This window comes from Primulina huaijiensis, chromosome 12, assembly GCF_012295235.1.
Source record: "Primulina huaijiensis isolate GDHJ02 chromosome 12, ASM1229523v2, whole genome shotgun sequence".
In the NCBI taxonomy this organism is placed as follows: domain Eukaryota; kingdom Viridiplantae; phylum Streptophyta; class Magnoliopsida; order Lamiales; family Gesneriaceae; genus Primulina; species Primulina huaijiensis.
The window spans coordinates 6,959,001-6,971,182 of NC_133317.1; the positions used below are offsets into that span (position 1 = coordinate 6,959,001).

At 30.6% G+C, this 12,182-nt stretch overlaps 1 protein-coding gene across 1 annotated transcript; it reads left to right on the forward strand.

Moving 5' to 3' along the window:
- The first annotated feature begins 4,492 nt into the window (after nucleotides 1-4,492).
- LOC140990238 (agamous-like MADS-box protein AP1) lies at nucleotides 4,493-10,376 on the forward strand. Its single transcript, XM_073459839.1, has 8 exons — nucleotides 4,493-5,102; nucleotides 8,403-8,481; nucleotides 8,671-8,735; nucleotides 8,851-8,950; nucleotides 9,067-9,108; nucleotides 9,273-9,314; nucleotides 9,624-9,745; nucleotides 9,949-10,376. Exons 1-8 carry the CDS (start codon nucleotides 4,918-4,920, stop codon nucleotides 10,046-10,048), a joined length of 735 nt encoding a protein of 244 aa, XP_073315940.1. The 5' UTR covers nucleotides 4,493-4,917; the 3' UTR covers nucleotides 10,049-10,376.
- Nucleotides 10,377-12,182: the final 1,806 nt, after the last annotated feature.

Below are 12,182 nucleotides of genomic sequence, written 5' to 3' on the forward strand. Positions count from 1 at the left end.
TTCCAAGTTAGTGGATGAAAATAAAACATTGACAAGTTACAATAAAACCAATCGCAGACCAACTTACATTACTAAAATTCTAATTTGCCATATAAAAAAATTAAAGATGTCGAGGAATTCGCTCCGCCATGAAATGAAAGGGAAATTTGCAATTTTCGTGTTGTATATTTGTGGCACGTCAACGTCATATCAATAAGACCAAAAATTCATATAACCAAATATACACGATCAAAATGAAAATTTTCCCCTAAAATAAACAGAAGTAAAGCAATTCTCTTGTTATTACTTCGTATACATTCTCATAAGGAAAAAATGATACAATATATGTATTTGGATACGATCAAATTACAACCTTATCAATCAACTTTTTTTCTCAATGAATTTGCAAAACAAAAAGGTAAAAGAAAGAATATTTGCAAATTAAATCTATAGATTTTTTAAATGACAAAAATATTCTTTCTAATCAGATTTCATTTATAAAATATATTTTTGTAGGAAGAAAAAAATAATAATTACACAAATCAAACAGTATCAAGTATCCCGTATCGATCTCAGCTCTCCCATGGAATATAATCATCTCCAATTCTTCCTTCCCACCACAAAAATAATCAAAAGCACATATTGGAATTCTCTAAAAATTCTTATGCCAAAATGTCACTACAAGAAATTCTGCATACAACAACGCACATACGACAACGGTTTTTGTCGATTAGCGTGGTTTTTTTTACAAACAACAACGGTTTTGAAAAACGTTGAAATATTTAGCGACGGTTTTTCAAAAACCGTCGCTAACTTTAGCGACGGTTTGTCAAAACCGTCGCTAAGTTTAAATTAGCGACGGTTCTGAAATAACCGTCGCTAATTTTAGCGACTGTTTTAATAAAACCCGTCGCATCTTTAAATTTAACGACGGTTTTGACAAACCCGTCGCTAAATTTAGCGACGTTGTTTTGAAACCGTCTCTAATTTTAACGACGGTTTAAATTCAAACCGTTGCCAAATAAAAATATGCGACAGTTTATCATTTACCGTCGCCAATAGCGACGGTTTAACCAAAACCCGTCGCAAACTGTCTATAAATATCTCCATTTTCGTTCTATTTTCCTCCACAACACTTAAAATTTTTTTCTTTTACGCCATTTTATCACTTCACACAACACTAAAAATTTTTCTCACCACTTCATAACACTTAAAATTTTTCTCTCTTACACCCTTTCATCAATTCACACAATACTTAAATTTTTTTTTCTCTTACACAATTTTATCACTTTCACACAACACGTAAAATTTTTCTAACCACTTCATAACACTTAAAATTTTTCTCTTTTACACGATTTTACTACTTCAAAACACTTAAATTTTTTTTCTTTTACACGATTTTAGTTTGGATTATTAGTTTCTTTTAGATTTATTAAATTATTAAAAGTATTTTTTTTTATTTTTCGAAACAAATTAGCGACGGAAATCTTGACAGCTGACTGTCGCTAAAAGTAGCGACGGTCGTGATTGCTACCCTTCGCTAATTTTAAATTAGCGACGGTTTTGATGTAAACTAGCGACGGTTTATGTAACCGTTGCTAATTTTGAATTAGCGTCGATTTTATTCATACCCGTCGCTATTTTTATTTGCGACGGTTTTTCTACCACAACGGATAAAAACCGTTGTCGTTGAACGGACTTTCAACAACACCCTCAGTTACAATAGTTTTTAAATGGCAACGACAACGGATAAAATCCGTTGTCGTTTGCCGTTTTTGTAGTAGTGTGTTGACAGATCATATCACAGAAAAAGGAAATTTGCTTTTAAATCTCAGAAGGGAAATTTTAATTCTCAAATTAATTGATATAATTTCTTAATTTGAATGGTTTCACTAAAATTATCTTTTTTTTGTTGATTTGATTTAGTATAATATTTAATATGATTTTGTTTTTCTAGATAATGAGATAATTATGCAAATATATTCTAGATATTATATTTATGATAATGATTTGATGATATATGATATTAATGTTTAAAATGAGTTTATTTCTAATTAAACTCTTACTTTACTTGTGAAATAGGTTTCCTTGTGAAGATAAAGTCTATGTCTATAAATAAGGGAAACAAGGACATTGTTGATGTTGCCTCTCTATTAATCATTCTCCCATTGTGCACATCGTGAGCTTTCAGGGAAAAACATTCGCCAAGGAACATGTTGTTTTGAAGAGTGTAGTTGCAAGTGTTGCAAAGATTGTTGGAGACATTTTAGACAACACGCGTGCAAGTATTGGCTGAATACTGTTTCGTGGCTCCAAGCTCTTGGCATCACGTTTCTTGCTTTGTTGTTTATGTTTTAATATTCTTGAGTGTTTTAGAAAGGATTTATTTTCTCAACTTCTTGAGAAAATTGAGTTTTGTGAAAATCAATAGTGATATGTTTTTGTAAAAGATTTGGTTTTCTAGTGATTAATTTTTGTCCTGAGGCACTTAAATACTTGTGCAAATTTAATCTTGTCCATCTATTTATTTAACGTAAATTTGTGTTACAAACTTTAATATTCTGTTGCATGTTGTCTTAAATGTTGTAACATTTGACACAACACTTAATTATGATAAAACACAAATTTACTATCCTACACTACTGGTATTATATTAACTCATATCTGTCAAACAATATTCCTTACAATCTCTAAATCCAAACATGAATGTGTGTTCATTTACTGTATGAAAAAAAAAGTTTATGCACTATCTTATTCACAAAAATAAAAATAAAAAATAAAATTATGCACCTCATGGACCCACATATCTTTTCATGAATGAAAAAGCAGTACATAACATTAAAATTTTGGTACTAATATATGATATTTGAATACAAAATGTTGGAACTGGTACAAAAGATAACATTTTAACATAACCGTCGCTAATTTTAGCGTGGTTTTTTTGGCAAACAACAACGGTTTTGGAAAACGTTGCAATATATAGCGACGGTTATTTCAAAAACCGTCGCTAATTTAGCGACAGGTTTGTCAAAATCGTCGCTACGTTTAAATTATCGACGGTTTTGAATTAACCGTCGCTATATTTAGCGACGTTGTTTTGAAACCGTCGCTAATTTTAGCGACAGTTTAAATCCAAACCGTTGCCAAATAAAAATATGCGACGGTTTATCATTTACCGTTGCTAATAGCGACGGTTTAACCAAAACCCGTCTCAAACTATCTATAAATATCTCCATTTTCGTTCTATTTTCCTCTACAACACTTCACAACACTTAAAATTTTTCTCTTTTACACCATTTTATCACTTCACACAACACTTAAATTTTTTTTCACCACTTCATAACACTTAAAATTTTTCTCTCTTACACCATTTCATCACTTCACACAACACTTAAAATTTTTTTATCTTACACCATTTTATCACTTTTACACAACACGTAAAATTTTTCTACCCACTTTATAACACTTAAAATTTTTCTCTTTTACACGATTTTACTACTTCACAACACTTAAAATTTGTTTCTTTTACACGATTTTAGTTTGAATTATTAGTTTCTTTTAGATTTATTAAATTATTAAAAGTATTTTTTTTTATTTTTCGAAACAAATTAGCGACAGAACTCTTGAAAGATGACCGTCGCTAACATTAGCGACGGTCGTGATTGCTGCCGTTGCTAATTTTAAATTAGCGACGGTTTATATAACCGTCGCTGATTTAACTAGCGACGGTTTATATAACCGTCGCTAATTTAAAATTAACGACGGGTAGAAATAACGACCGTCGCTATTTTTATTTGAAACCGTCGCAAATTTGATCTACCACAACGGATAAAAACCGTTGTCGTTGAACGGACTTTCAACAACACCCTCAGTTACAACAGTTTTTAAATGACTACGACAACGGATAAAATCCATTGTCGTTTGCCGTTTTTGTAGTAGTGTCTAAAATAGTTGATATTCAAATATCATATATTAGTACCAAATGTTCAATTTTTTGTACTGATTTTCATTCGAGAAAAGACATAGGTCATTAATATCAATATTTGTAATACATGTTTGGATACTAAAAATCATATATTAGTATTTTGTACTGATTTTCATCCGAGAAAAGATATAAGTTATTAATAATGATACTTGTTACACATGTTTAAATACTCAAAAACTATATATTAGTATCATATATGAAACATTTAGTATTTAAATATCATATATCAATATTATATTTTCAATGTTTTGTACCAATTTTCATCCGATAAAAAATATGGATCCAAGGAATGCAAAAACATCTATTTAATAAATAAATGTATGTTATTGGAGATTTATTGATCATTTATGGTTCAAATAATAAAAAATTTTAAAAAATATTTTTATTGATAAATCGAAAAAAAACCTCAGCCAAGTAAGTGGATCGGTTCCCACTTCTCACCTAAACACAATTGAACACATAAGTCCAAATCCGTATATGTATCTCCATCGCAGGCCTTATCGTACGGCCATCCTCTCAAGAACTGTGAACCCCATAATCCACCAGACAAACAACGATCCACGCCCGCCACCCAATCTCAGCTCGACAGCGCATCCTTAAAAAACCACTGGGTTTTCCCTCCCCGAAACCAGAAACGGTTTCCGGTTTCGCTATCCCATCAATCCCATGACTGTGCTTGCTTTATGAGACAACATTGTTGAATTACCCCATCGATGAACAAACCCGATTCCTTTTCACTAAAGGGAAACAAACAACATTAGCAAAATATAATGAAAACCGAGCTGTTACTTCTCTTACCACAAGCAGTGATGATGTGTGTTGATAATCTCTTTCTTTATCTGTCGAGGTGAAAAAAATACACACTACATTTCAGGGTTTCCATTTGTAGGTCTTGTTTTCTGATAATTATTGGGTTGCCTGATTGGTTTCAAGAAAAAATAAAAAAAAATTCAATGGGGAGAGGAAAGGTACAGCTGAAGAGAATCGAGAACAAGATCAACAGACAGGTTACGTTCTCAAAGAGGAGAGGGGGTTTGCTGAAGAAAGCTCATGAGATCTCTGTTCTATGTGATGCAGAAGTTGGTTTGATTGTTTTTTCCCATAAGGGAAAGCTTGTTGAGTATGCTACCGATTCTTGGTAAGTTTTAGATACCCTTTTCATAATTAAATCTTTTTCTGAACTTATCTTGACTGATTTTGTGAAAATTGATCTTATTTTGGACATGGGATCTGTGAGTTTTTGTGGAAATTATAATCAGCTTTAAAAGTAGGGTTTCTTTCTTTCTTTCTTTTTTTACTATATCTTTCATTCATTATTTTTGTTTTTTGTGCTTTCGATGGGTTTATAGGTTTTCTTCGATCATTTTACTTTCAAAATTTAAGATTTGGGTATAGTCCTGAACAAATCACAAGTATGTATTTTTATGAAACTAGATTTTGAAAGCCTTGATTCTTTCGAATTGAAGAACACAGTCGTTTCTTTGTGATTCATTTCTTGTTTTATTCTCAGCTTTTGGCCAATATAAGACCTAACTAGATTTCATTTTACATACTACATAAACTCGTTTATGTGAATTTTTATGTAAGATTAAGTGAATCTCAGCCAGTTTGGTTGCTAAACAAATTTTTTATCACTTCTTTTCAGTCATCAATTATTATACAGTAAAAAGCAAGATTTTAATTAATTTTCACAAGTAGTTTTCCCAACAGATAACTTAATTTATGAGCTCTTGACAGATCGTCTTATCCCGGTGACGTTTCATCCAGTGAATATGTACATAATCTATTCTGTAATGTCCTTAGTTTCTGCTAACTGCAGACACCAGTACGTACTCGGATATATTCAAATTTTAGCTTGGCAGTCAATAATCGAAACGAGTTTTTTTTCCCAATAACTATTGGTTTGTTTTTGATCTTTGAATCACGCTTTGTTTTGGATCTTGGGACTTGAACTTTGTAGTAAAATCGAACAAGAGTTTTGTCATATATATGCGATCTAACAAAAGAGTGTTCGTCAGGGTTTTTTTTTTTTTTTTTTTTTTTTTTTTTTTTTTTTTTTTTTTTTTTTTTTTTTTTTTTTTTTTTTTTTTTTTTTTTTTTTTTTTTTTTTTTTTTTTTTTTTTTTTTTTTTTTTTTTTTTTTTTTTTTTTTTTTTTTTTTTTTTTTTTTTTTTTTTTTTTTTTTTTTTTTTTTTTTTTTTTTTTTTTTTTTTTTTTTTTTTTTTTTTTTTTTTTTTTTTTTTTTTTTTTTTTTTTTTTTTTTTTTTTTTTTTTTTTTTTTTTTTTTTTTTTTTTTTTTTTTTTTTTTTTTTTTTTTTTTTTTTTTTTTTTTTTTTTTTTTTTTTTTTTTTTTTTTTTTTTTTTTTTTTTTTTTTTTTTTTTTTTTTTTTTTTTTTTTTTTTTTTTTTTTTTTTTTTTTTTTTTTTTTTTTTTTTTTTTTTTTTTTTTTTTTTTTTTTTTTTTTTTTTTTTTTTTTTTTGGGTTTGGGGCATCTTAATTCGTTAATTATAAGTTGATATGAACATAAAAACACAGACACATATATTTATGAATTATGATAAACAAATTTGCAGTAATCTTACGTTAAATAATATCTAGAAAAAAACGTGATTGAAGAAGTAATATAGAAATAATTGACTAAATTAATGTATATTAATTAAAACGCAGCTGAATCCCCGAAATTAAGATAGATCCAAAAATCATGGTTCTTTTATTAATAAGAAAGGAATAATGTTGCAAGATATTTTTCTATTTCTTTCAAATAATATTTAACCATTTATTGAAAGAGAAGCTAATTTGCCAAAAAAAAAAAATAGTGGGTTCAATCTCGAGGTGTTTTTATGTATGCCATTTAATGACGTATATGCTTTTATTTAGTTGCTTGTTTTGTGTTTGGAAAAATACAGATAAACATTATCTTGTTTTTATAAGTTGTGTGAGGGATTTGTTATAATTAACGTCGAACCCAATACCTCGTTTTAAACTTAGGATCTTTGTGTCAGATAGACTATAAGTCATCGACAAGTCTTCACTTGTTATATCACGCCGTGGTTGGGAAAACTTCTAACAATTGAAGAATAAATAATGGTATGGATGTGAAGTTTGGTTTGTATTTCCATTGAAATTCTCTCTCAAAAGTTTTTATATGATTTTTATGAAACTTTGAGAAATGTTTTAACTGTGATTTTGTAACTTATTAAAAATTAAAATGTTCCTCTAGTTTAGCCTTTAGTAGATGTACATTTATTTGTTTTTAGGACTGAGAGGCATTTAATTTTGAAAGTATATATATATGTGTGCGCGCGTGTGTGATTTTGAATTTTGATGATAATAAATGTCCTATATTCAGCTTTTGAGCAGAGAATCTTCACTGAAAAATCAAACAAAGAAGCCAAGAAATCTTGAAGGAAAAAAGCACATCAAACTCAAATACTTTTTTTCATAGTGGGTGATACTTCATTCTCAACGTAACTTTGCTGGCTTCATCAGCCAATTTATTAAACACATGCAATGATTATTGGACGAATTTAATTAACTAAGGAAAAATAAATTCCTCCCATTAAAGAGAAATAAAGGGTATCCAACTTATTTAATTCTTACTTGTGCACCCTCACTTCTTGAGTTTATCTAAAAGACTCGATATATTAAGGGCAAAGAATTGAACGAGTTTCCAATTCAAGAAGCAAAAGTATCGAAGGTATTATCATACAACAATAACATAGTATCAGAAAGTAGTCGAATATTTACGTTTTTCAATTTCCGCGAAAAACTATAAGGGACAGATTAGGTTAATTATCATATGCTCTACCGATCTGATCATAGCTCCTCAGCTAAATGCTGAACTGCTCAACATGATTTTTATAATTTTTTTTAGGAATTTTATCCCCAATTGTTTGTAAACTCTTTGCTAATCGATCTTCGCAAATCTATTATCTACATACAAACATACTAGTTTCACTTGGTTTATATTATTTCTTCCATTTGATTTGATCTGCATTATAAAGTTTAGGCTCCTCTAACAAGATTTACTAGTCGAAAGTACTCTGTGGAGTACACATTTGCCACATTTTATATATTGAAAATATCTTATAACTTTTTAATCCATTGTACAATATTTTGCTAAATTTCAACATATGAGACCAAAAAAATAATTTTTCCTTAATTATACATGTTTAAAGCTAGATTTTTGGAGAGTATTTGGATCCATAGGTTGCCATGCCACAGAATAGGGAACATGGCATGTACTTAATTGTGTCAGCACCTTTGGGCCTTACAAGAAATGTGATTGATTTGATAGTTTTTTTTGGTACCCGTAACTAAATTATAAATTTTAATTCGGAAATATAAAAATAATGTTGGATACTCAAATTTATTAATAGGGATAGAAACAACTGAATTTAATTTATATTAGCTGATCAATTTAATTTCTTGAATGGCAGCATGGACAGGATCCTGGAGAGGTATGAAAGATACTCGTTTGCGGAAAGACAATTAGCTCCAAATGAACCCGAGTCACCTGTAAGCCCCAAATATATCAGCATGGTAGAACTAAAAATGACGGTCTTAATCGACTAATTTTCACTATATTTTTTTCAATTTTCATCATTTTTCACTGTAGTGACGTGGACACGTGGTATCGGATATGTGAGCAATATCTGGTACCGGATCATGATTTTCAACGTTCTTAATTATTTTCGAATTTCTCAGGCAAATTGGAGCCTTGAGTACAGCAAACTGAAGGCTAGGATTGAGCTCTTGGAAAGAAATCACAGGTAAAATTACCTTAAAACTCCAAGATATATATATATATATGCATGACGTTTATTTTATTTATTTTTGGTTATGCTTCTTGGTGAAATATTTTTGTTAATTAACTCATTGAGTCAGGCACTATATTGGAGATGATCTTGATTCAATGAGCCAGAAAGATCTTCAGAATCTGGAGCAACAGCTTGATACTTCCCTTAAGAACATTCGAAACAGAAAAGTAAAACCTATCTTTTTAATGCATATTTCGATTTTTTTATGTTTTCGATCTTCTATTTCTTTAACGAACAATCTCTATGCCCGTCTTGTGTGTGAGCACGTGCTTTTTTCTAACAGAACCAGCTCTTGTATGACTCTATTTCTGAGCTGCAACGAAAGGTTAGGTCTTTTAACCTAAAAGTTTGGTGTTATATACATGCACAATTATTCTCACTACAATTTATGTTGTCACTTCTCAAGAAAATTTCAAGCATATGCAGTGTTTTTGGTCCTCATAAATTTGATAATCTCGGTTTCAAAAAGTTTAACATGTTTTTGGACAGGAGAAGGAAATACGAGAACAAAACAGCATCCTGACGAAAAAGGTGATTAGTCATAAACTATTGCATTGTCACCAATTTTCTGGTTTAGATTTTGATTGTGAAACTAACATGCAAAACTTATTGGATCGAAAGAAAAAATGCATGATTTCGGGTCTTATATATAGAGAGATAGATATATACTACGAGACCTTCTTCCAGATTGTGTTTGATTTGAACTAATCTAGACTCGACGTGCATGCGAAAATCGAGGGGGTCTTGATCTAAAAAAAACATGTGTTTATTATACGGAATATTTGATAACAGCCCCTCTCACCTTACTGAAACGTGTATTGTTCCATGAATTTCAAAAAGATCAAGGAGAAAGGGAAGGAAATGATACAATCAATGCAATGGGAGCGGCAATACGACCCTACTGCACCGCCGCTGCCGCCGCCATTTTTAATGGCTCCACAACTTCCTTGTTTAAACATCGGGTGAGTATCTCTCTCTTCTCTCTCGTATATTATGTCAAAAAAACAAAAATAATAAAGAAACATTCTCGAATCCCTACGTAGACCACATTCCAAATGATCCATATTAATTTATATATGTTGGCATGACATAATGAGGTGAAACACAAGATATAATCTTTGGAAATGGTGAATGTAATCTACTCGGCATTACTTATTCGCCGCAGAGGTGCGTTCGAAGGAGAAGCTGCAGAAGCTAGAAGGAATGAGCTAGACCTCACTCTCGATTCGCTCTATTCGTGTCATCTTGGATGCTTTGCTTCCTGAAAATCACTGTCTATGGAGTAATTAACGCTTCGACTCCGAGGGCGAGAGTACGATGTTCCAAGTGTTCATGATCTTCTAGTCCAAAGCATAATCTTGATAAATATTTAGTTATTCCATGCATGAATTACTCAGACGATAGTAATTATGGAGTCTTGAACTATTCTAGTACCAGAAGAACAACTCGGAGAAAATAACAATGTAATGCCAATATCTCTGCATGATCGATATTTAACATTAATATTGTGTATTATACTATGTATTCGTGAACTTATTGCGATCATGCATGAGTTCTCCAAAAACTTAACTCAATATGGAAAATTTCATGCTATTCTTGACGTATTTTACAATCAGATAAATTTTGTGACATGATCTTGATCTCCACTACTTAAAAAAGTAGATTGTGACATGATTTAGATATTGAAAGTTGATTTTAAAAATTGTTAGTTTAAAATCGGGCCACCAAGTCTAAGCTGGAGAGGAATGAGGCTTTACCGGGTCAGTTCGTTATGCTTTTGTGTTGCCCAGTTAGCTGGTGGGTTTGCAGAGCTTTTGTATACAATTTTTAAATATTTTATTGATTAGAAAGTTAAAAAATAATTAAAATAATCTCTTACAAACATTATCTTAATCGTCTCAATATGATGTATTTTACATAGTTTGGGCTATCACAAAAACTTTTATGAAACGGTCTCACGGGTTGTATTTTGTGAGACGGATCTTTTATTTGGGTCATCCATGAAAAATTATTACTTTTTATGCTAAGAGTATTACTTTTTATTGTGAATATCGGTAGGATTGACCCGTCTCACAAATAAAGATTCGTGAGACAGTCTCACAAGAGACTTACTTTTGGACTATTTACAACCCCGAATACTTTGCATTTGTATCTTAAACTGAAAATTTAAGCTGTAAATATTTTTTTTTTAAATATTGAATATGAATATATGATTATGATTACTGACAGATAAAGAATACTTTGGCTAAATCAACACTATATATAATTGTGATCAAGAAGAATAAATATTTTACACACATACTATTATCAAATAAAGATACTATCTTTGATTTTTCTTATTATAATTGTTTTTTTTATTCAATCATTAATAAATTAATTTTTAATTAAAAAACACATTTTCAGGTTGTCACGTTCCCTTGACCAAGATCAACATAAGCGTGACTCCACATCTGAGCCACATAACAACTTCCGTTCTCGTTTTGGTGAGATTTTGTCGGCAAAGCATAGTTAAGAGAGAATATTAATGAGGCAGCAAAGAAACATGTTGCATTATTTATCAAATTTGGATGATATTTGCCTTCTCATGTTCACAAGTTAGGGGAGCTCTCCTCCATCAATTGAGATCATCTCATTCTCAAACCTCTTCTTGAGTTTTCTTATTCCTCCTATTAGTTCTCTAATATTTGTGATGTTTTTTGTTCTCCTGTATTAAGAGAGTGTGTGTTCTCTTTGGAAATACAGTGAATGAGTTGTACATCACAAAATATTATAGTGGAATTCTTTCCATTTTGCCCATGGTTTTTACCTTAATAATTTTTAAGGGTTTTCCACGTAAATCTCGGTGTTCAGTTTATTCTTTATTTTTATATTTATTATCTCAAATTAATGCACATGAGACCAAAAGATTTAATCCAATCTCGTATATTCAAAATCGCCAATCTCGACAATCGGATCAAAAAATCCTAACTTGAAGTGATTGGATCCATCTTAACAACCGTGGCCATATTGCAGCATTTGTTTAAGAAAGTCGAAATTATTGAGAATAATGAGCATCTAGTTTTATTAAGGAAATGTCCCCACAGCTTTGATGATGGTCACGTTCCAATGTAGGCCCAAAAGCCCCAAAGAAATTAAAGTACGCAAAGTAAAAAATGATTAGAAGGCAAAAAGTGGGGAAAAGGGAAAGTCACTCTGGCCCAGTCATCATGTTCCAGTTCCCATTGTGCGAACGACGACCCTACAGGGAATCAATACATAGATGGAAAATTTTCTCAATTTTATGTCTATTTTTAAGAAAATATAAATGACAATCCTTAAAATATACTAAAACCCCGTAATTATATATAGAAAACACTATAAATATCTAGAATTTCGAAAGGAAAAATTAGCAAAATTATA

Bases quoted from the DNA above. Each gene is read 5' to 3' on its own strand.
- LOC140990238 (XM_073459839.1), top strand. From the start codon at position 4,918: ATGGGGAGAGGAAAGGTACAGCTGAAGAGAATCGAGAACAAGATCAAC. The intron at 8,482-8,670 runs GTAAGCCCCAAA...CGAATTTCTCAG, and splicing joins CAAATGAACCCGAGTCACCT to GCAAATTGGAGCCTTGAGTA. The intron at 9,109-9,272 runs GTTAGGTCTTTT...GTTTTTGGACAG, and splicing joins TTTCTGAGCTGCAACGAAAG to GAGAAGGAAATACGAGAACA.